Genomic DNA, 25,522 nt, shown 5'->3' with positions numbered 1-25,522 from the left:
CCAAACCAACCCTACTGTATGATTTAAATCGAACAAATACTGTTCATACATTTAGAATTGTATATCATGTATATGTAGGTGGGTAGCAAATAGCACCCATTTTTTGAATTGTCTGGGGTTTCGTATGTTATCCTGTATTTTATATGAATATTATGGATTGAGAATGAGGCTATGCCTCTATACTTGTGTAGTTTAGCAGTTCTACGTGTGTGTGAAAGATACAGCGTCTTTTTGCGTGTATAATAAATGGGGACTCCATCTGTATTTAAAACAGTTACCAAAATCCAATGACTTTGAATCATGTATCGTACTTTGAAAATTCAATATGACTCGACTATAAGTGACTTGACTCGTGACTTGACTTGACTTGACTCGACTTGACTCGAGTCACTTCCAAAAATCGAGTGACTTCACTTGACTCAAGTCACCTTTGAAAATCGAGTGATTTGACTTCACTCGAGTCAAAATGTGCAATGACTCGAGACGACTTGTGACTCCAAGGTAGTGACTTGATCCCAACCAGTGATGAGCGGATAGTGCTTTTCGAGACTCCGAATCCCTCCGACAACTTTAGTGTCTGAGGAAAACTCCCTCCGACTCCGAAGAGCTCAATCCCAGACTCCTAGATACTCCGATGAATCTCGTCAAGTATCCGAAACAGTGGCAAGCATGGTACACTTGGTAATGTGTTTTACTAAATTAATGTGATAATAGGGTTGGCCTCATAGTATTGTCTACTCTCCAGTCCCCAATTGCAGTGCAGATGGCTGATTTTTTTGCACTTGGCAATCATTTTTGCATGTTACCCGTCATATTACAACTTTACAAGGTGTCAACTCTCTGCGTTTTGGTTTGTAATCATAATCAAGACTCAAGAGTGTATTCTGGCCAGAGCTATCCAAAGATATCGGAGACAAAAGTTACAATACTCCAAAATTCTCCGAAAAAATATCTGTAGTAAACTCCGACTCCGCTCCGACTGTCACAAAATCGGCAAAACTCCGCTCCGAATCCACTCCGACTCCGCTCCGATGCTCATCACTGATCCCAACACTGCCACTCGCGGAACCGCCGTGTTGCAACTTCAAATCCTACTTTTCATGGCATATGCCTGCTTGAAATTGATTTTTGTTCAAAAGCAGCCCTATATAGCAACTAGAGATGGTGTGAGCCTCTGAAAGGTTCAGGCTCGTGTGAACGCGAACCTTTTTGATAGGCTATGTGTGAAGGCGAAGACGAACCTCATGACGTCACGTGACGTCATATTGCTTATCCAAGCCCTACATTTCAGTGAAGTGATAGCCTGTATTAATGTACATTGAACACGATACATAGCGACGACTCGGGCCACATAATGCCACATCAATGCTGAAGTATATTGAAGTAGATTGACGTTTTTACCAATGTATCAACTGGGGAAATCAAATGATATATTAATCCCATAAAATCAAGACCTTCCGTCGCTTTGCCAACAATTTCGACGACTACTTGCAAGGGAATATAAGCTTACGCCTTAACCGTCTAGGCCAGACCGGACAATGTATTGCTACGTTGATATTGAGCAGAGTGTAGAACGGGTTTCTATATTTGCTATCGATATTATTCCATTAACAAGCTACACAGCGACAGCAGTAGCTAACACCCCAATCGAACGGATTTGTTTTTTATGATACAATAAACATATGAAACCAAGATTGACACCGTACGCCTACTAGATTTTTAAAAAATCAGACAACGATATCAATTTCATTGATTGGTTGAATAAGCATCCTTCGATGACTACCTACATGTAGTGTATTTCACTCTTGATGCTGTGTGATTGCGGGTCAAACTCGCAGCAGAGAGTCACTAAATATTCGAGCAAACTTTTGTAACGAAGCAACTAATTTTTTGAGATTGTCAAGGTTCATGCTCGTTTAGTGTTCATTTTTATGCTGCCAGCGCCATACATAGCCTATAGTGCCCCGCAGATGAAATGCAATAAATTGTAATATATTAAAAAAGTTCACAGTGCAGAACCTACCAAAGTTCGTTTCTGAACGTGAACCTCTAAATTTCTGAGGTTCGCACACGAAACGCGAACGTGAACCTCACGTTCACACCATCTCTAGCTAGCAACCATTAGCAACCGTCTCTATGATATCTTATCTCACAAAATTATTTAAAATGTTGCGTCGTATATGGGCCTACATACTTTTTGATTTGATATTAAAAATGATATTGACCTTTGTTTGGGAAGACAATTATCACGGCCTTCAACGTACGAAAGTGAAACATGAATCGAAAAGTGAAATGTTAATGTCTTGTCGAATGAAACTATGCTATCGTAGTGGTTGCATGCAATCCTATTCCTATTTCTGGCGAATTTTCGGTTTCCAAATAGATAGGCTACCTAGCGAGTGGCGATGTCCAACTTTAGTGCCGAATACCGATAACCTTGACACAACGTTAGGTCAACTTGACAGCACAGAAAGTTGAGATGACGCATCTGCAACGGCTATGACGAACCACAGTAATCAATAAAACGTCCTGCCAGAAGATATGACGTCCGAAGATGATTATCTCAGAATGATCCAATTTGGAAGTTCACCACAAACTAACAGAATATCTACCGGTTTTCACGTCATTGAGATGATACTCGCACACTCATTCGCACAAAGGTTGCAGGTGAGGTACGTGCGCTCTACAGTCTGTGCTTGTGCAATTGTGCAGTCTGGAGTGTACTGCTCATTCGTCCATGGCAGTGGTTCCCAACATTTTTCGACTCAACGCCCCCTTATCAAGCTCGACCCAAATCCCCTCCCCCCACACCCATATTTACGGATATGAAAAAGAGGACATATAAACGGGAAACTTGTTCACGCAACTCTGATCGCTGGTGAATTGACGGAAAAAAGGTTCTTCTTCCGTAATAGGTGCTCGGAAAACCGGTTTCCGCGTCTACTTTATGTTGAGTTGACCTTGTTTTAGACAACTTTCGCGTGATATGCAGAATAAGCCGTCTTCACGTCCATTTTTGGGCGTGTTAATTAAATATATCTCCCTGGACGTTCTAACATTTTTGCCCCTTATCGCCCCACAATCGCCCCCTTTGGTATTTCCGTCCCCTTGTTTCTCAAAATCGCCCACGTTGGGAACCTGCGGTGTATAGTATGTTACAGCGTGAAGGAAAAAAGGAAACGTATATATTCTGTATTTTTGCACACAGGATGCCAAATAATGGATGCTATGTGACTCTAATATAGCTGTTTTCGGAACAATGTTATCTATTTCTTACCATATAGTGCATCTGACCATAATTATGTCTCCAATTTTATATATTGCGATCACGCCGACTGAAACTCCATACATATATGTAGGCTACACTGTACAGTGCAGATTGTGAGTGCATACTCTAACTATATTCCAAACAGTGGATGTACTAACTTTCAAGATAATAGATGTTGCATCATCACCGATTGATGTTAAACAAATTTTTTGAATGTTCGCATTATAGCTACTAGCTAGAGGTGAAGATGATGTGTGCCAGATCGAAAAGCTTTGGGTAATAAATATGAATATATTATTCAAATGTATTTCCGCAGCATTCTGAATAGCAGGAATGTCAGCTACATAGTCGCTACAATATGGCATATGGCTAAACCTCCCATTTAACAACACGCCTTACGGTACTTCGGTAATGCTTGCCTGTTAACTTCGAAGCATATAATCTGTGACAGGCCTGTTTCGACCTCGGAAAGAGTGACGAATTCGGGTACACTAGTTGGCTACTTCTACGATCACGTATGACTGTAGCCTATATGTAATGCACAACCCGGAAACTTTGGTATATTATACAATTATATTGCTAATATATTCGGATTAGATTTTTTTTATTCGATTTATTTATTATGACGGTGAGAATTCGGAATGCCTCATAACCTATGTGCTTACTGCTTACCTTGAACATTAAAGTGAAAGAGAAACAATACCACGGACAAGAAACCTCAAACGACAAGAAAAATCGGTTTCTCACATAATCACACTGACCGCGACCGCCACGTGAAATTGAAGGTACTGAAATTGACGTCCACGGGTAGACACAGCAATGTTATTACTTGAGCGTGCAAAAATAAAGCCAAATATCTATTTATATTTATAGGTAGCAGCAATTTAATTGGTGTGATACCGAGTATAAAAGAGACTGTATGTACTGAATCAACAGATGTGTATGGATTTCGAAATTTATGGTATGATGTGAATGCATAGGGGTAAATTGCGCATATAGACTAGGTACACTGGTCCGTCAATGCACTTTAGTAAATTTTGCAAGCACTGCGCCTATTTATTCCATCATATTTTGTACATATTAATATCAAAATATAAATGTAACGTAATTTGCATACAATTCTGCCCTTCATATTTATTATGCCTACGCAATGGCGGATTGTCCGTGTTATCTATTATTTTATGCTTAGAGCATAGCGACTCGTTAAATAAGCCAACTGGAACATTGCGCTATTTATAATTCTGTACTATAGTCCAACTACATTAACAATAATTTATTATTTATAGGCGCGGAGCAATCAATGTAGTGAAGTTGCGGCGGAGATCGCATTGTTTTCAGTGTTTTCGCATGTAAATGCCTAGGCGGGATACATTTCCTTGCCCAGATAGCGCTCAAAACTGGCTTCACTTATCTATTCTACCAAAGCCTCTCGCAATAAAAAAAGTAGGGCCTATAGCGATTAGTTTTCTTTATTCGTCTTACTCGGCGAAATTAGTAGTAAATTAGAGCAACTTGAAATTGCCCCGGTCTCGTACACTTATGATATAACGATGGTATTTTTATATGAATTCTAAAGCTTAATATTATATGTTTACCGCAGTCGACCCTATCGAGGATAAGGGCGCCTTGTTTTGCTTTTAATGTCTATTATTCGAAACCGCTGACGCCACAAGAACACAAGCAGTGACTATAGTTGCAAAACTGAGTGTCCCTATCGGAAGAAATGGTCAGGGTGCGTCAAAGTGAGCAGACCGAAATTACCAAATGCAAGTGGACAGTGCAGCTAAGTAAAAATTGTCAGGCAGGGTGAAATTATGTCCCAGTTTAATGAAGATTATTCTTTATTTGTCTGTCAGCACCATGATATCACAAATTAGACCGGTATGCTCTCTCGGGTGATTGGTAAAATTATATTGGATATCATAAATCGTCCCTTATTCGTGGCCACGATGAGAAGGAAGGTTCTCTCAATAGTTGCATTATACAGTAGGGGTGTTCAATAATGACATTTTTCTCAAATTGTACTGGCTACTTGGTAAAATTGTTAGGTTACCTAATTTAAGCCTACACACCAAATTTGGTTCAATTCCAGCCAGTAGCCGCATTGCTGCAGGAGAAGAAAGTTTCTATTTATTATATAAAATTATTCAACAAAAATTTCAAAATTTTCTGTTCACCCCATGAAAGTGTTAGGTTGTCTATAGAAACGATGTTCACCAAATTTGGCTCAAGTCAAACCAGTGGAAGCGGGGTTATTGCAGTTGAAAAACTTGAATTTGGATGAAATAGTATTTACGGTGGGTAGCCTACAGCTATAATGAATAATTGAAGAATTAATAATTATAATTATTTTGGTTTTTTCAAATTTTCTGACGATATGCGTAAATGTGATTTACTATCGGACAGTCATGTGCATTTTACATAAACCGGAGATAGCATTTCGTCACCGCCACCGGTATATAGTTCAGCTATTTGACAGACAGACGGAAAAGAGCAAAGGGCGGGAGTCAATCAATATGTTAGTGTTTTTGTTGTGAATAGTTAGTTGTCTACGACATGCTGGTGCTATTTCCGAGGCAACCGAAAATGAATCGCAGTCCGGAGTCTCTGTGGGAAGATTCCCTCATCTCTGATGACTAAGCGTTGCAAAACTATTATGGATGGTCCCGATTTGCCTAAACATGTTTCCTCGCTACTATAACAGATCAGTAATGATTCTAGCGACCCATCATTACCACATAGGTTAAACGTTTTCAGCTATCATTACCAGTACCACGTTAAACGTTTTCAGCTATGAGGATGATGATTCACAGCTCCACATTATCAAAGTTTAAGCTTTATCCTTCATTACCTTGATTGATTGTGTTGTTGTTATTGTAAGTAAAAAATAATAATTTGAATTATTTATTCGATTAAAATCTATTTTAATCAGGGGCAAAATGATTTTAACCGAAACCCTACTTCAAAGGCTTCTAATCCAGCATTGCAACGCAGGAGGCAAGTGAAAATAGTTGAGATTCGCATTTTTAGCGCGCCTATGTTCTCCCCTTGAACTGATAAGAGTATAACGTAGCCTACGTTTTATGTGTACCTGTCCCACAGTATACTTATAAGCAAGATCATCGTGTGACAGAATTTCCTGCCCTCTCCACTGCGCCAAATCCGCTCATGAGCGATGGAAGTAATCTACGGAATAAAAATGAAGAAATTGACCTGGTGTGAATGACCATAGTAGTCGACAAAACACCATGAATACCACAGACAAACACAATTCGTTGACTCATCGTGCATTGTGTGGCCTAGGGTTGCATTTAAAATAAAATTCAATTTAAAACAAACATGTTTAAAACGCGGCCCTTATTTAAAACATGTTTTTATTGTTGTTGTTTTTGTTGTTGTTGTTGTTTTATTATCCATGACGTCACGAATCTTTAATTATGACGTCACAATGGATAGACATTGACAATTGAACATATAGGGTAAATATGGCAACTTGGACGAAAAGGGCTTCCGGCCACTGTCGTAAATAAATCAAAAATATCGTTAACAAGGACTACATCGTTATGCAGCATTTTTACTGTTGGCGGTCATCATCATCAAAACACCCATTCCGTAGCAATTTTCTATATCTACTTGCTATAACTGTTGAAACGACGGCGATTTCCAGGGCTTCAGCCACTCCATATCGTTTACGTCGATTAATGGGTGCAAATCGTCCGTAGGCTCAAACTATGTTTTTCGAAAGTATTGAAACGATTTGAAAAAAAAAATTTGTCGCTTAAAAAAGTCATTTGTTTAAAACACTGTTTATAACATGTTTTAGACAAAGTCTTTTAAAACACCGTTTGTTTGAAATGCAACTCTAGTGTGGCCAATTCACTTGGGGCGAAAATGTCACCACTGAAGTATTGTTTATATAATATACATATTACGCCGACGATGTCAATTCAGTAGTAGATATTTATAATGTCTAAAGCTTGCACCGATTTCTGGTGATTAGAAACTGATATCATGGCATTTGTGGAGCTGTGCGTTGCCCTATGCCTCCTCCAAATTTTGGACTTGAACATTGCAACTCGATCGTATTTACTATGTCACAATGAACATCATCCCAAAATATTTTCATCCTGGCTATGCCAATTGCCTATGCATGACATCGTCACCAATTCACCGATATGAACCTCCCAACGTGTGGCAGAATTTTCTGTTGCCAACTCGGGTATAGAATGTCGCGTTATTAACCTGTCATAGGCAAGATCAATCTCGATACTGAGTAAAAGGCATAAGGTTCGCTTTCCCTGATGTTAGATCAGATATACCCAACAACAAATAGAATATGAAGCGAAACGTCAATTTGCAAACGACAGGCGATCAATTCATCATGCGGTGTTAGAAAATTAATTCCCGTATTCAAAAGAGGAAATACGTGAATACGCGGTGACATAATTCCGTCTCAGTGCGCGAGAGAATGGCTGACACAATAATACGTAAAGACGCGTTCATTGAATCGATAGGCGGTATCATAAAGGAAATCGACAAATTCCAATTGCCACAAAAGAGCTTCTACAAGCTGAGATTTCAGTACGCCGGTTGTCAAAGTAGATTAATTTCGCGATACCACATTCCAGCTAGCATAATGATATTTTTGTTCCGTAAAAGTCTTTTCTAAGGTAGCCTAAACCATACTAATACTATCACTGGTGTCGTATTTCATTAAAAAATTAAATCTCTAGTCAACAAACTGTTCAACCGATAGTAACAGAAAGTACATGGAATACGGAATTTCTCAGTAATTATGTACATCTGGTGTCGTCCAATATTTATGGAACACTCAATGTGAACATTATATCGTTACAGTTTGCGGCTAATGAGGGAGGCGTTACGTTGTTTTGGTCACCCGGTAATCTGCTACGACAACAAATTAATTTCACAGCGATTTACAAACAAAGACAAGCGACGGCTTGTGCATCCTCGTGATTATGCAAAAACGTGCTGAAAACCTCTCATAAACGTGGGGATCATCATGATCCGCAGGGATAGTGGACACTTAACATACTTCAAAGTTTTCAATTACTGCCGATATGTGATATTAGGAAATGTTGCAAAATACATATCATGTAATTACTTCTGCCGAGCGATTCGCTTACGACAAAATATTTTCTGGAACGTTGGGACCACGAGAGAGAATCGTTCGTAGGAAAAAGGAAAGCCAAATATCACTGCCTCACATTTTGTTTTTGCGATTAAAATCGAGGAAAAGTCCCTGATAGTGATCGTGATTCACCTTGAACTTCAAGGATTCCTTCGGAAAACGTAATAGGCTACTTTTACCTCGGAATTCATGTACGTGCGCAAGAGTTGCCAAACCGAAATATGCAACTGCAAGATTATGGAAAGCTTTAAGCGAAGTTCGTATATTGAGAAACAGACAACTGTGCAAGTATTTAGAGATGTAGATAATTGTAGAATGGATTAATGGGGCTTCATATCAACAGGGTTGTATTTATTTAGGTTTAGAGACTCCTGGTATATACAGATAACAAGTTACAACACGCGTCGGATATAATATTATGATGCAGCAGCAGCATGATTTGGGGCATTCGTCGTGAATAGTAGTTGATTTAATGTATACATAGCGTGTAGGTTATGATACCGACTTTTTGTGCTTGGTATATATGTGTGTTTGGGGTGAGTGTGGATATTTGTAGAATCAATGTACTCCACTTCATCAAGTTTCGGATATACATGGCGATATTAAAAAAAGATATACCGATATAAGTTGCGTTATGTGCCTTTTTCTACTGACGTAACCTACCGCTACGAAACTGATTTTTTTCGGCTGGGACTTGATAACTTTTCCACCCATTCATTCAAGTTTCGCCGCATTGAAGGTGATTTTACTTCCAGCAATCAATGCTTTATGGCCATTTTCTTTTCAACAGAGGACATATTAAATAGCGACATCGGTCCATAATTCTTGGTTGAAGATATATACAATTGGTGCTGAGGGAATTCTTAACAAGCAAAAGTTGCAATAATGGAGATACAGGTAAGAACGATTTGTATATAATGTAATCAAGAAACATTTACAAGTCATATAATGGAGGGTCTTCTTTCCATACACAGAGCAAAATGAAATAATAACGGTTATTGAGCTTAGGGATGTCATTTCATCGACTTCATCTATTTCCGACCACTACATCCGGAACTTTTATCAAGCATAATTATTGAGTTCGTGCACCATAAAAATGAAATTCAATTTAGTTACAAAAAATTTGTTTTTGTGATAAAGTCCGGTACTATTTTAGAAAAACTGTGCACTACTCAGACGGTCATACGTTGGGTATTTCAAGGCACCATTCGGCACATGTCTCGTGACTTATTGCTGAAAATACTGTTGAATAACTCGTGTCTAAAACCGAGCTAATTAGGCTTTGTCAGGAGGCATCAATTACTAAAAATACATTGCCATAGTTCCCGCATTATTGGAGCTTATGCAACCTGTAAAACATACGTCTTGATTTATAATAAATACAAGTCAGATTCTTAAGTAATTTGAACATGAAGCATACAGCAAAGGCACTCATGATTTGCGGTGCTGGTGCGTTTTTAAGTATCTGAAAAATTATCCAGATTAACTAATACCTATTTCAAAGATTCACAATTAACTAACCTTGCTGATTGATAGCGAAATCTTTTTCAATATACTTTATATATTTTTATTCCATTTAGGGTATGATTGGTACGATTTGGGCTCCTGCAAAATATGCGTTCTTATATAGTCCATAGACAACGGAAGATTTTTTTTATCGTGTACCTTGAAATTATTCGAACTACAAAAAAACCGGGAACTAATATTCAGCGATGATCGTCCTTCTCCCAATCAGAAAATCGAACACTGCTTACTGAAAATCGAACATGGAAGCATTGAAACGTTGTACGAGAGAGAGAGAGAGTAGGTGAAAGAGATGAATATGGGAAATCTGTGTAACTTATGTTGTACAGCTATGACATTGGTGATATTTCACGAGTTTTTCTTGTGCAGTGGAGGATTTTACATTCACGAATCACATGGAAATGTTACGGAATCGGCAGGACGCGACGGAAATTATCAAATGTGGCATTCTTTCTTTTTTCATTTTAAAGATCACCATGCGGAATATCCCGGAAACGTGAAAATTATCTTCGTCATGATGATTTGAAATGTGTTAAGTTTGGATAGTATACGTCAGTTGTAAGAATGATAGTCAAATCAGAACGAATCATAATGATGATGCAACGATGCCATTTGTTTAAAGGCGACGGTCACTGAAAGTGGTGAACAATCAAGTCGAAAATCTTGCGAAGTCCATAATCGAAAATGACGGGCATATATTTATAAATCCATAGCTTCCGAAGCATCCACACATATGATTAGCTGATTTCGATAGTAAAAACAAACCCCGTGACTCACAATGTGAAAAATTCGTTTAGTGAAATTAGATGTAACCAAGCAATTATAGAAAATTGCTCAGTTAACATACGTTGATTGCGTTGAGAAAACAACAGGCACGAATTGACTGCTACCGCATTTTATTACCAAGGTATTCATCAGTATATCCTTGAATCATTGTTGCATATTGAAAGAGGTATCTGCCATAAATATGAATTGAATTTATGTTAAGATATAATGAAATAAAAATAATGGTTGAATTTCATCAAATTTCGCTTTGGCAAGCTTCAGTGACATGACTGTTACCAGAGTCGATCAATTCCATCAATGGATGTGATGTAACCGGAATTTAGTCAATAAATTCGATCGCACTTCGATTGCTCTGCATAGAGTTCACTCAGTATACAAATCACAAATACGTTATCTGGGAAAGATAGTTCAAGTAAATACTGCCAGGTCGGCACAGCACTAGAAAATCACATATTATTCAATCGGCGATATAAAATCTTTACATTCGCGTCGTGTTGTAATAGCCTATCGTTTCTTCACGATAATTCATTGGGTATTAGTATGGTAAGATCGGACACAGAAAAGAAGAATTTCTGAAAAAGACTTAAAGTCATTGGTTGGATATCCCCGTGGATTGCAAACAGTGCAATAGTGCATGCACGAACATATCGCGAGCAATTCCGGAATAAATTACCCAACTGCCGCACATACTGAGGTGTCGTATTCTGCGACATTATACTTATTGAAGAACAAGCATCAGCAATACCAGCATGGAATATAAGTATATCTTCACGCATGAATTTTGTATTAGATATGTGGTATTAGATGCGGAAATTAGAGCTAACTGTTCGAATATCTTGCAGACGGTGAATAACTGATGAATTTCGAAAACTGTTACTTTTATGAATCATGCGCCCGTCGTCATGTCGCCATATGTTATACGAATGCATAATATTCTTAAGAATGCAGTAACGCACAACGAAACTACTATGGTGTTGTTGAGCACTTATCATATTACCGTATCATCCTTATCGGTTCGTTTTGCTACACTTATCGATAACTCATCGAGATCATAATTCGCATAGCCTTTAGTCATGTTTCTCAAACGTCCGTCACCATCCGCGAGGCTATACTTTCGAATCGAATGCATCGCCGATCGTCGACGTTGCATCTGTAGTCAAGTCACAGAGGTTTATGGTCTCTCGTCCAGAGGCTGTCAGTGCCGAATTACTTTGGGAGTAACTACTTATTTTACTCACTTTGCATTTTGAAATGTACGAAGTCGTTTTGGAATAAGTTTGCATTACTTTTACGAGTAAAATTGCCATACTCACGGCGCTAAATAGCCCATATGGATTACGGAAACAGAATATACAGTTGATGATTTTACCTATATTTGTACGTTAGTTCTTTTGCGAAAAGTGGCCACCTCCGATTACGTGGTAAATGTATCCGACCCCTCGACCAAATCTGCTTCTTGAAACTAATTACTTGATAAGTTTTCAGACGCTTCATTTTGTATACACCCACTTGGAGTATTTTTGACATGCTTTGTAAATTTTTACTTCTACTTTTAATTGAGTAGAAATCTACGGGGCTATTTCTACTTCTCTTGAGCAGAGCAGACACTCACTACTTTGACCCCCTCTCCTCTCGGTCGATACATACAACAAGGCCAAGTTGTCGCTGGGACAAATAAATAAGCGTATGTCCGTAGTTGTACATGAGACCGTTTATAAACCTTTCATGAGACTATACAATATTGTGTAATTTTTTATATTGAGTCTCGAAACTCTCTTGTAATAGCGCATTTGATGAGCTTGAGGGGTGCAGTTATAGAAACCCCTTTAGTGTTCGTGCAACATTATTCGACACTATGCATATTAGCACCAACGGTAAGGGCGCGTTGTGATTAACTGATTCATATAATCTAACCTCCGGCACCACGAGGTTGCTGTCAGCAGTCAACGCCCAAAACCCACCATTTATATAATGCCCCCATATTGGTTGTGTCGCAAAATGCATATCTTTACTTCAGAAAGTTGCTTCTGAGTCCTTGAACAAGAATCATAAATAATATTATGATATTCTGAAATATTCCAACATTTATCTCACGAAGCGACTGAACAACATGTTCATATAGCTACGAGGAGTCATTATGAGTGGATAAAAATATTTATCATTTCTATCAAACTATTTTTAGTGCATACTCCCGTTTAGCCGTTCAGGCAGTTGATTCACATTTTACGAACTTGAATATCTGAATAATTATTTATTGGTCAAGACCGTTCTCCATCTACATTGAATTTTGATTTCTGGATTACATTATAGGACAATGATAGTAACTATGTTTCAACACCTCAGTCTTGTACACCAATCCTCCATTCGACATTTCCTCTCGTTTCATTCAAAATGGCGTTCACTTTCATAATCCATCTTCAATCATACGGGAAACTGAGTCAGAAAAAGAATGTCAAGGTTATGAAACCGCTCCCGATCTCCCGATATGTTAATGCCACCACGTTACACCGCTCAGAATGAAGGGTTCGCGTGTTGGTTCTTAAAATCTATTGGTACTGTCTGCATAGAATATGCCGAACTCATCTTTTCGTATTTATATTGTGCATGTGTGCTGTAAAGTAGGAGGCAAACACTCGAGTGTGAAATCATCCGGTCATCATATAAAATTAATTTTTCCAAAATATGTTTCTGCGCGAACAATTACAATCGCCGGATTAGAGTTCCATATTTCCCTGATTATGCCATAAAGGACACCGCTTATAATCCTTAATTTGTATGCTACAAGTCAGTGACGTGGGGTCAGGGGATGCAAGTAAGACAGTGCCTCACCTGTCGCCAAGATGAGTGAAAGAAAATTGTGGCACCTTCAATGATTATAGCACCAATAATTACGTGTATTTAACATCGATGTTCATGAATGACAAAGTTCCAAACATTTTAACATACAAAATCACGTAATTTACATATTTATTGTTCAAAAATATAGCGCGAGAGGAGAGGTGAGACACAGACTGGCCAAGCCGCACCTGTGATAGCGCATCTCATCATAAACAGCTCAGAATTCGTAATAACTGGTATCAATCGAAAGCTATTGTCACACTGGTTCCGAAAATCTAAATATGAATAACGTCAGAACACCAGAACCACTCAAAATCGTCAAGGAATGTTAAATTCGGCCCTGTTATAGGTACAATAACAGGACATAGAAGCAATGACCAGGTGAGACACATGTGGATTTGCCTCACCTACTGGTAGCTAACAATCCGACAATCACTGTGCCTGTATTGCGTAGTCGCGACGCCCAAAATGTAGTTTGGAGCAAATACAGCCTATTCCCTTACTGATATATCTGTTTTGTTATTTATTCTCCATCGAGACCGATACGTTCAATTGTGAATATGTTTAGTACCTTCCTGCGTATAACCTGCGTGTGAAGAGTGCTAATGTGATAAGAAACAAGTCGCTAACCGAATCAGCTACGATTGTGGGTATACAGTATATATTGGACATTAGTTAATCTGACTCTAAAGCATAGGGGCGGGTAACATAGGGCCCATATATTGATATTCATATCCAGTGGCGGCTCGTCCTATAGGGCAACTGGGGCATTGCCCCACCTAAAATTCTGTTCAATAACAATTTAACCATTTATAGACGCACAGCGCTCAATATATATCGAGATCACAGCGAAACCCGCGTTCTTCTTGTGCTTTCGCTTGCAAATGCCCATACATAGCGAAGTCTCCGCGAAAATCGAATTCTCTTCTGTGCTTTCGCTTTGTGAATGCCTAGCCGGGGCTTGCCCCGGTATAGCGCTCATAACAAGCTTTCACTATCTATTCTCTCAAAGCTGCGCACAATTAAGAAACGTTGCTTTACTCTCTCCTATTCGTAAAATGGCCGAGCAACCGGGGCAAATATGCTTGCTCGCCCCTAAGGTGTGATGTAACAATCGTATCTATATCTGAACTCGGATACCGTGATATGCGTTGAGTCGACCGTTGCTGGTACAGGTCGATTTTGATGGTGTTTCACACCATGATAATTCTTGAAACTTGGTATGTCATGTCGTGATGGTGGTATTTAACACTGTCCTAAGTTTCAGGGTTTCTACTCAAAGTTTAGGGTAGTAATTCCGTTTCCAAAGTCGAGTGTGTGCTGATCGGTCATGTATCGCAAACATATTTCACGCAAAGCCGGTATTGGTCTCCATTGATTTTAACGATGCTCCTTAGCTAGATCCGTCATGAACTTTTACATGGTATGTCTTGATTTTTGTATCGAACGCTGTGCCAAGTCTCAAGGTTGACACTCAATGATTAGGGCAGCAATTTCGTTATTAAGTTCGAGAGTATGGTAGAGATGTGCGCTGATCTGACACTTAGCCTACCTAACGCATTGCGGATTTCACGCAAAAGCCGGTGTATCTGTGTTCCATACTGAGATAGGTGATGAGATGATGATATCATGAAACAGTTTACTAACATCCTCGGTTTGCATTCAAATATTTAGTTTTATTTTATATTCTCCAATGTCAATTTCACCGTGGAATGGTGGCCTTCGGGCCATTTGCTCACAATTACAACCCCTGTCAAGCGCGATAGCTGTTTCGTTTTCGATGGCGGCTAACAGCTGATCGCTTGATCAGCCTATTCCTCAGTAAATTTTACGCAAAATTCGGTGTTGGTCTGTTCGTATTAATTATGACAGTGTACCATACCGAAAACGGTCATGAGGCTACTTCTCGATGATTTCATGTAACAGTGTACCAAGTTTTCGGCTTTCAATCACGTATTTATTCGGTAATATATTTTCCAAAGGCGATTTTGCAGCAGACATATAGACACTATAGAATAGACCGTAAGCCGTATGTGTCGTGTGACAGTCTCCAGCTTCAAGGCCAAAATCTCCTATGCCAGTGGTTCCCAACGGGGGAGGAATTCCCCCCTTGGGGGGAATTTTGCAATTTTTAGGGAGGAATTCCACTTTAGAATTGTAACGGATTTCTCAAATTGTTCATGTCCGAACTGTCATGTAGTCAACCAGTTATATTCGAACGTATGCTCCTTATGCCTGTTTTTTGTTTGCGGAAATTATGTTCCAATGCTATTTGAAATCTCTTTTTCACATACAAATCCCCCCCTTTTGTAAACTAGTTCAGATTTTCTGCAATCTTGTAGGCCAGTGACGGCCTCTCAATCAAATGTATATTAAGCGAGCAAATGTCCTGCCGAATCTATCACAACAAGGCCTCTAGTGAAAATATATATTTTATATTTTCAAGTCAACATTTTCAGAGAGTGACAAAATATTCCAACGTCATCGATTCAAGTCAAAGAGATTGCTAGCCTTGCTTTATTTTTAGTGAACAGCAACCTGATCGAAAAAAAGACATGTCAAACTCGGTGCAATGTTGCCAAAACGTAGTGGATGTCCTAAATTTCAATGAGCTCCAGCAGGGAGTCTGATCACGTGTACGTTATACATCAATGCTGTAACCAAGTCACGAGGCTCCGAGTCACAAATCAATCTCACTTTCATGATTTTGACTAGAGTCAATTCGAATCACTTTCAAATCACCATTGATCAAGTCCGAGTCCAAGTCTCCGAGCTCAGGGTAGAGTCCGAGTCATGGTATTATGACTCGAGTCCGATTCCAAGTCACACTCAAGTCAACACTGATTGGTGATATTGAATGATTTGGATTTGTGATGTGCTAATTTTCCTCACTTTGAGCAGTTTCTCCTCACTTTGAGCAGTTTCTTGTCGCATTGTCAAGTACCAAGATCACTAGACGAAATTCCGATAGGGTGGTCACTTTACTGTTCTTCGAAATTATAATGAAATGGCGGCCTTGACCGTCTTATAGTCTCGAGTCATATGGCTTGGTTTGAGTCATGCGCAATGACTCGAGTCCAAGTCGAGTCAATACCCAGATTGTCTCGAGTCGAGTCGAGTCATGTCCGCATTTTGAGAAAATGACTTGAGTCAAGTCGAGTCATCAGAAAATGGTGACCCGAGTCAGACTCGAGTTTGGTCAACCCTGCCATATGTGAAAGTACCAATATTATTGGCCAAATGCATACGCAAGCTTGAGAAAAAAATCGCATGACCAGTAAACTTATGCTTACTGATTTTTCACGGCAATTGTTTTAGCGATTGGTGCATGGTAAGCCGAAAACACAAATGGAAGTGTGGGGGTCTGTTGAGTCAAGCCTTCCACAATTTGTTTGATTGGGACCAAGACCATTGTTTTTAGAGGTCTGCAAAGTGTTATTACAGCGCTGCTAGAAACAATCACTCGGTACTTATTCTCTCAGTCAACAGGTGTTTGCGCCGTAAAAACGATCATTTTTAATCATCGGGCAGATTTATCCTAAGGGGGGAATTTTGGCTTAAATTTCGGCCAAGGGAGGCACGAGATGAAAAAGGTTGGGAACCACTGTCCTATGCTGTACCGGGACCGAATTTCCGAGGCTGCTATCCGTAGTTCTTCAGAATGATGTTTTGGATTCAATATGACATGTCCAATCTGTGAGATAACAATTGCGTATGTGTCCGAACTCGTTGACCTTTGCAGTTAGGCTTACGCAATCTCTCGGGTTATAGTCATTTCCATTTCTGCAGATAATTAGTCAGGTGTAGTGCGAACATGAACCGTGTCGAATCTTTGTTCCGCACGCCGTTTACGCAGTTGCCACACTTCAAGTAACAGCTCACCAGCAGACCTCTCGCGGCACATACGTTAAAATCACTGTTATCGTTCGTGTTACCGTACCACCAAGTTACTTGTTTACGTTGGAAAACACCATTGTGACGTCATGTTGATGTCGCTTGCATCCCTTGCCCCACCACCCGATATTGTCACGAGCCGCCGCTGTTCATATCCATTCAAAAACACCGCAAGATTGCGATGTAAATGATGGGAGACTTCGGTAAAGCTCCATCGCGAATGTCAGACACTTGAAGTCTTTGTTTAGTCATTCGCAGACATCTTACACGGTGTTTGGTTAAATGCCTTTGCATATTTCGCTAAATCGTTTCAAAGGCATTAAAAAGATCTGCCAAATTACCGAAACTAATTCACCCGTGCCTAATCAAGTAACAACATAAAACTATGTATAATAAGAATTGTTTTACGAGAAAGGTAGTATAGTTTGTAAATTGTATCATAATGTAACAACATGGTCATATCAAAAGTAAGTTATGAAGATCTGAATATGCGCAATTCAAGCAATCCTGTTTGATCCTCCGACATTCTATTAAGATTTGGGGTACACTTTTGCGTGGTTCAGCTCAGTCGCGCTCCGCTATAATAAAATATTATTTGATCAGAAGACGAACTACACTAGAAGTCGTAAATCACCATGAGCATTACAGACAGATATTCATAACGTAAAAGGTATTCAGATTTTTGTCTACTTGACGTTATCAATTCCTGAACACCTGTGACGTTAGCTGGATTCGCCTGAACCCCTAAGTTTTGGATATGGCAAATAGAATTAGCAGTGTGACATCATTCGTTAGTGGTTAATTTCACAACGAACAAATTATAAAGGACGGAGGAAGTTTTTCAATTACTGCAGCGTGCGCCTCACTTAAAGATATAGGCAGCCTTCCCTCTACTTGACTATGAATGAAATTGCTGGCGCAATAGGTCAACTTCGCATGTGTATACTAAAGCCTATGTCTGAAGTTCAATTCACGCTTACTGATCCATACCGTGCAACTGAAACGATAATCCATAATCCGGTTGCACGGCGCTGCTCGCCCCCTTGCCCCCAGTCGCCCCTTCCGCGTTTTCGTCCCCTTGTTTCTCAAAATCGCCACACGGGGGGCGATATCGCCCAAGGTTGGGAACCACTGCCCTAGTCGGTGATGTCATACTTGGAGATGATCAGCACACGGTTTTATTGACGTGGTGTTGATACGTAGGCTACACCAACCTACTAAATTCCAAGTCTTGCGGATAATGTACCGATTTCAGCTCACTATATAAGTCGTTGTCACAAGGAATTGAAAATGTTCAAACAATTCATAGTTCTACTGCTTTATGCAAAGGCTCGATATATTGACCATGATCAATATAGTATTGCCTACAATCCTACATAGAAAATGGCTAACGTGTGAGAAACTGCTAACAGTGCTGTTAGGACCCTAGACCCATACTCTACCCCACTTGCGATGCCAGCGAATGATCAACGGTTGCAAGAAAGTGTTGCACATTTCGCAAGCGTCGGCGCTCGCAACGCTTGCAGATGAGAAAATACGACATAACTAACGTACACCTTACTCAAGCCCCAAGCCTTAGAAAAGACTAACAGCCAAAGCACCAGCCTTGCATGTCACCAGTACACCATGTAATACAAGAATTCGCAAAAGTAGTCAACATGCTGCTGCGGACGCAGACGCATATTAAATAAACGTGAAATCAAAATGAAAGTCCTCAGAAGGAGCGTTGCTTCATCAAGTAACCTTCAAAATGAAAAACTGTCGTCGTCATTTTATTCTTGTCATATTGCATGTTTGAACGCAGCACAAAATACATAGCGCTTTCGATAAGTTTGCTAGATTGCCGAATTTCGACAACACGCAACCGCATGTCAAACAGATGCATGCATAATCTGCATATACACAGTATACACGATACGAGAAACTTTTAGCACCAGACATCAACGGGCAAGTCGTCATTTAATACGAACTGAGTTTGGCTCACATTGCCAAAAGGGCCAGAAATTTCAATAAGTGGACTTATGCGTGCTCCACAAGGAATTATCAATATCGACATGTTAAAGATTTGGAAAAATTTGGGACATGGTTTTTTCGGGTGTGATGTGCTGTATGGCATGCTGCTGGGGCATGGTTCTTAACCGGTGGGTTTAGTCGGTATGCGGCAGGATTGGGGGATGGACCAATTGGAAAATTATGAATACAATGAAAGTTCTCCTATATTCTGTTATAATATTTCATCATAGAGAGTATAGCCTACCCCAATAAAGTGTTAGCACTGTTGACCACTGCTCAATGATCAGCGTTGTGCCGCCACGCAATTGAGACACTAAAATTTACGATTTAAGTAAGCAATATATCTTTCACTCCGAATTTCATTACAAACCGTATATATCCTATCATGAAATAATGCAGCCAAATATTGGTCCTTATGTGGGATTGCTAATTGTAAAATGATCTCATTGATAGCCTACGCTACGTCAGCAGAGATTCAGTATATGCGGAATAATAGAGGATAAATCAACCGAAATATCCGAATAGCGGTTCTATCAGAAGTCAGATGAGCGATCCACGCTCGGCATGCAGTCATGGTTTCGTTCATGGCAACTGTTTTTATTACATTATAGTACTATTAAAACACCATTATTAGTGTTACATGCATGGATGGTATTGGGCATTTAACCACGTTCGGTATTTAACCCGGAAACCCAATTGGGTTTCCCGTATAGCTTAAAGGTATAATGCGATAAAAATAATACTTTCTAACGTCCGTCTTTCACAGGGCTGCTATGCTAGATATTTATCTCCTTTGGGCATTTCATATTCTTTCATTATGTAGATAAAATATTATCACCTGTCTCCTTCATTGTCACTACTTATCAATCAAACATGTCATACTGATGTGAGTGTAAGTTGATCGCGGGCGTTTCGCGTACACGAACGTACTGACGAGCAGCGTACGCACGTACAACAGGAAACGCACTTATACTTTACGCCTGTGTTACTTTGAAATCAAAATGGCGGATTATCGCCCGAAGGCACGTATGCTCGACAACGAATGAAACATTGTGCTAAATGCTATAAGTTCTGAATTTTCAAATATATATGATAGAAAGACTATTATATATATCGTTTTATGTTGTGATTCTTCACGTTGTGTTTGCAAAATTACAATGATGGGTCGGCAAAAATCCATAAAATAACGTTGTTAGTATCTTTGGTTACGAAATGTGGATTGCGTGACTTCGAGTGTCGTGACTCCTCAGCCATTGTTATCTTGAAATCACGAACTAACCACATCTCATTGAGAAATAAAACACGCGTCGCACGTATGCTCTCCGAATCTTTTCAGATCTACAAACTTTTTTCTCGATTTCCCAAATCTTTTATACCAATGTTGATGCAGGAAGTAACAAACTATTTTTTGCGATAAATCGTGACGTGACTCAACCCAAAATCTACAACCTAATCTGCTTGACTGAAGCTCTCGAATGGATCACAATAGCAATTAGTTTTTGACTCACGAAAAATATTTCATAGAGAATAATTTGTTTTCATGTTTACGAGTTATAACGGATAGTGTCCTTAAAATGGATATTTTCAAACGTTACAGGAAGCGCCTTTGAACCTGAGCAGAAGACCGGCCAGCGCTTTCACGGATCAGTCTACAGTTAAAAAAGAAATGAGCAACATGGAGCAATGGACAAAATTTCAGAATCAATCCGTCTTGAGTTCGCCTACATCGCCGCCCTGGTGTTTCCCTGCCTTGACAGTTGGATACCCACAACTGGCAATCCATCCGACGGCCCAAAGTTTAGAATACCAAAGAGCATACTTGCAAATTGTGGGCACGTTGATTCGCAAGAGCCTGCGGGATAGCGAAGTACACGGAAGCAGATGTATTCCCATGATCACTCCGACAGCGCAACATAATCCTGATACGCCGGTGTTACCAGGATTGGTAACACCAAATGAAGAAATGAGAATTGACGAAGAAGCAAATTCATCTACGATGGAGCCGAGTAACGTAACATTTATACCCGCTACTAACACAAAACAGGTAATGTTCAGTTACAAGTATATGATCTGCAAAGTATACGACAAATGGTCGGCGGTCATACCAACGGACGCGTGTCATAAAATAATTACCAGAAAGCATGTTCACTGTTCAGTTACTCGCGCTATCATTTCCATGACGCACAGTCGCTGAGATCAGTGCGCACAACGGTGACGAGCCCCCGTCACGCCTGCGAATCTTTCGACAAAAATTGACGAAATCCTACTTACGAAATATGACTGTATCAAGTAATCACGTATTTGCGGTTGCCTAGAATATTTTGTCGATAAACATTCTTCACCTACATGGCATCGTAATAGTTACTTATTTCAACGAGAAAATCTTCATCCCAAGTTTTTGTCAACAACATTTTGCCACCAACATGTCGCCCAACGCAACCAAAATTGGAAATGCGATTTGCTGCGCTATGGATCAGTGCGATAGCGTATGTCAGGTGTCGTAAACCTTTTTTGCCTGCGGGCCGGATGAAAATATATATGAAAGGGTAGAGGGCCGGATATGCGCTGGCCAATATGGATATGTCTCAACGATGTCGAACTATGGTATCATGTCTACTTGTATTTCACATTGCATACATCTGTGACCTTTCGTTATTTACAAGCTATTGGGGAGAAGTTTACCCTGTTGAATATATGATATTTCTAAGAGTGTGATCATGATAATGGTGCTTGGATCCATACGTAAGATTGAAGTTGGTAGTATGAATCTGCAAAATGCCATTTAAATATGGATTATGAAAGTCTCTTCTTTGCAAAGCAGTTGTTGATTGTTGAACACGGTGTTGTAATATCCGTGGTCAATCGTCATTTTACAGCCGGCTGATGTTACTATTTACCATTATTCCTGAGTTACCAACGTACAACACACGCGGTGCGTATATATACGTATAATACATATCTTAAAGGCAAATTGTAGGTATTTTAAAAATAACGACTCGGTGAAAGGCCAGCAGCAGATTTTGAGGAATCGTTTAATATTGCGTCGCGACTACCAAGAAAACGAGTTAACAATTTTCAACGAGGCACGTCGATTCGCTGAAAAATCTCATACCTACATTTATTTGCAGAGACCTAAGAAACCTACGTTACCGGGCAAGGCGTCATTCAAGTGTACCCAGTGCGGGGTGTCCTATCCACACCGCTTCGAATTAAATCGCCACATCAAAGTCAGCCATATCAGGCCTCATCGTTGCGAGCATTGCGGTAAAGGGTTCGGTCACAAAAACTACCTTCAAGTACACATCGAGACGGTGCACCTCGGAAGAAAAATACACAAGTGCGACTTATGTGGCAAATATCTCTCTACTGGAGGGAATCTGAGCGTGCACATCCGCACGATACACATGGGAGAAAAGAAATACAAATGTTCCATCTGCTCAAGAACGTTTGGGCAGCAATGCAATATGAAGACACACATGAAGCGTCATTTCTGTAAGCCAGAAGACAAGAGGGTCGGGCGAATTGATTCATGCTGATCCGACATCCATATTGGCAGCATCGAGATTGTGCGATATCTTTTGATTACGTAGCAATTGTTATTGGTTGAATCAATCAAGACATTCAATGAATGGATTTTTCTACGCGGTTGTAATATGAAGCTGATTAGATGGATGATTGGGTATCAGTTGAAGGCGTATTTCAAAATTCAGTACGGACATCGTCACAGTGACGAGGTTTTGCTGAACACCGCATCCGACTTCCATTATACGACATGCTACTGGCAAGATTCACTGTACTTGACTGAATCCATGAAAATTTGGGAAGAGTGCAATGGGAGATGAAGACTAAAAAGTTCAACTAGAAATTAATTTTAGAAAGATCACTATGTACAGCGAATGCACAATGCAAAAGTGCAACATTACTTTTTGAATGTTAAAGCAAATCAATTTTACGGGTGCTTTCTTTATATTTAGCTCTTGGTGCTTTTTATATCTTTTTTTGTATACGCTTCCAATTCTATGAGTCGATAATAACAAGAGCAACGATTACGTATCTACAATTCTACATATTGCGTTACGAAATAGAATTTGACACAGACTGCGATACAGTACTAGCTCCTAAAAACTCATGATTCTAGAATAACTGAGTTTATTTTATAACAAGACCAATTGTGTTTATACTTCCATATCGTTATTTCCAAAAAATGGACGAACAGTGTTGTTACTAAGCAAATTCACGTGCATATTAGACTTGACAGGTTATAAAGAAATGCCATTGTCCCAGCGGCGTTCGTGTATTTAATGTCTCCAGGTTCGCGATATTTGCGGTTATCAGGAGTGCGCTTCAGACAGGGTTAGTTGACCAAGTTACGTGTCATTACAACCGAATCACGCAGAGGCAATTTAGATACAGGAAATAATTGAAGATGTGAGCTGGCTTTGGATTGACTGTGAGGTTGTGGCTTCAAATTACTCCTGGAAACAGCTACACCGAACAAAAAAACTACAACTCTACTTCACCATTCATAACAAATAGATTGCCTCCACGGGTCCTGCCGCAAGCAAGATTCGGGATTGTAATAACGGGATTAACAATTAGCAATAACCCCAAAAAATTACCAGATTGCAAAATTGAGTAAAATGTTACATTGTCGGAGTTACCAGACGGCAAAACATAAGATATGTTTTCTTCATTAGCAGTGGTATTTGACCTGACCTCGGTCAAAGCCGTACCAACCGGGTTCTGTGCAATTGGACATTGTAAAATTTGTACAGTGGGGCAAGATAGAGTGGAATAGATAGCATTTTTATGACAGCTATAGGTTGTATGTATTACAATACGCCCTAACGATGCATTGACACCATTTACATCAAAAATTATTATTAACAGTAATATATTTTGGATGCTATGACACTACCTCAGTTAATGCGGCATTGGTTGAACCCGCTATGTTGGCATACGGGATGCTCATTTCATTATTCTGTAACAACTTCAGGCCTGCTTGTACTACAGTGAATGTAGATAAACAACCATTTTTGCGGTGATTATATCTCGCCGTGTTACGCAAGTTCGAATAACACACGGATATTCTCTCGATAGCGCATAACTTCTGCTTCAGGTCATGATTTATCATGAAGTACATTGTATTGTCAAAAACAAAATATCATGTCACCCATCGAAGCGTCGATATGCTCACACCGCAGCATATTTCCAATCCACACACTGAAGTAAGGTAGCTCCAGGGCTCATGTGACGCGAGGCCGATAAACTATATCAAAGTGCCAAGCATAAGTCGAGGTTTCAGTAAATCACCATATTCGTGAAACGGTTCCCAGGATTGCACAGGAAATTTAATTCATCGCGAAAAAAAGTTTTGTTTGCTTACGGTTTTCGGAAGTTCCAAATCGTGTTCGTAGGTCATGACTCAAATTCTCGGAAATAATCTTATCGAGGGATTAAAGCCTCGGCAATTTGGAAAATTTCAAACATGCCAAATTGGTAGTTTTTATTAATCAGGTGTAATATGAGTTTCAAGCATCTACACGACTAATAGACTACAATAATTATGAATTTGTAATCACTCGATGTGCTATATTGGTAATTTATTGTTTACTGGTTGAAGAAGTTTAATTGGTGACGATTTGGGAATGCATATACTTTCTTTGTGGTTGCGCCATTTTATCAGGAAGACCTATGAACTTGAACATTGACGGCAAAGTTTGAGAAAAGTTCATGGTTGTTCATCACTTTATTCTTATATGAAATCTATACTTTTAAACTAAATTAACGTCAACATCTCATTCCTATAGACTCGGCTAAATTTATATTTCGGCAAAAAGTTGTTACCGAAGTATCAAAGTCGACTCTAGAGCCCTGTGAATGAATTTTATGTATATATGGATCTTATCTTCGCGAACACACTTTGGTACGTTATGTTATCCCGTGGAGCCCTAAAGTTTTTGTTCAAATGTATGGATCAACTATCCTGCAACCGTCATCTGTCTTGTCCAAAGATTCACCGTAGGCTAGTGTAAACTGGAGATAAT

The 25,522-nt window shown here is 39.5% G+C and overlaps 2 protein-coding genes and 1 long non-coding RNA gene across 3 annotated transcripts in view; 2 read left to right on the top strand and 1 right to left on the bottom strand.

Annotated features, from left to right (window-relative positions):
• LOC145450990 (uncharacterized) overlaps positions 1 to 25,522 on the top strand; it is a 52,104-nt gene that overhangs the window by 22,306 nt on the left and 4,276 nt on the right. The window lies entirely within an intron of this gene.
• Positions 700 to 14,300, bottom strand: LOC145450997 (uncharacterized). The gene is made up of 2 exons (XR_013918669.1): positions 13,069 to 14,300; positions 700 to 11,880 (listed from the first exon to the last, which is right to left on the bottom strand). It is a non-coding gene; the product is annotated as an uncharacterized LOC145450997 (long non-coding RNA).
• LOC145450991 (uncharacterized) lies at positions 8,739 to 23,762 on the top strand. Its single transcript, XM_080329488.1, has 3 exons — positions 8,739 to 9,317; positions 21,073 to 21,519; positions 22,604 to 23,762. Exons 1-3 carry the CDS (start codon positions 9,306 to 9,308, stop codon positions 23,009 to 23,011), a joined length of 867 nt encoding a protein of 288 aa, XP_080185614.1. The 5' UTR covers positions 8,739 to 9,305; the 3' UTR covers positions 23,012 to 23,762.

Source organism: Botryllus schlosseri, chromosome 11 (genome assembly GCF_051294905.1).
Source record: "Botryllus schlosseri isolate E-star chromosome 11, Bs_hap1, whole genome shotgun sequence".
Lineage (NCBI taxonomy): Eukaryota > Metazoa > Chordata > Ascidiacea > Stolidobranchia > Styelidae > Botryllus > Botryllus schlosseri.
Note: the sequence above shows the minus strand (reverse complement) of the source record. Positions and strands in the feature narration are given on the sequence as shown.

What these genes read in the sequence shown, in the direction of transcription:
- LOC145450991 (XM_080329488.1), top strand. An exon ending in CCGCTACTAACACAAAACAG is followed by an intron (nt 21,520 to 22,603) that starts GTAATGTTCAGT and finishes ATTTATTTGCAG; the next exon opens with AGACCTAAGAAACCTACGTT.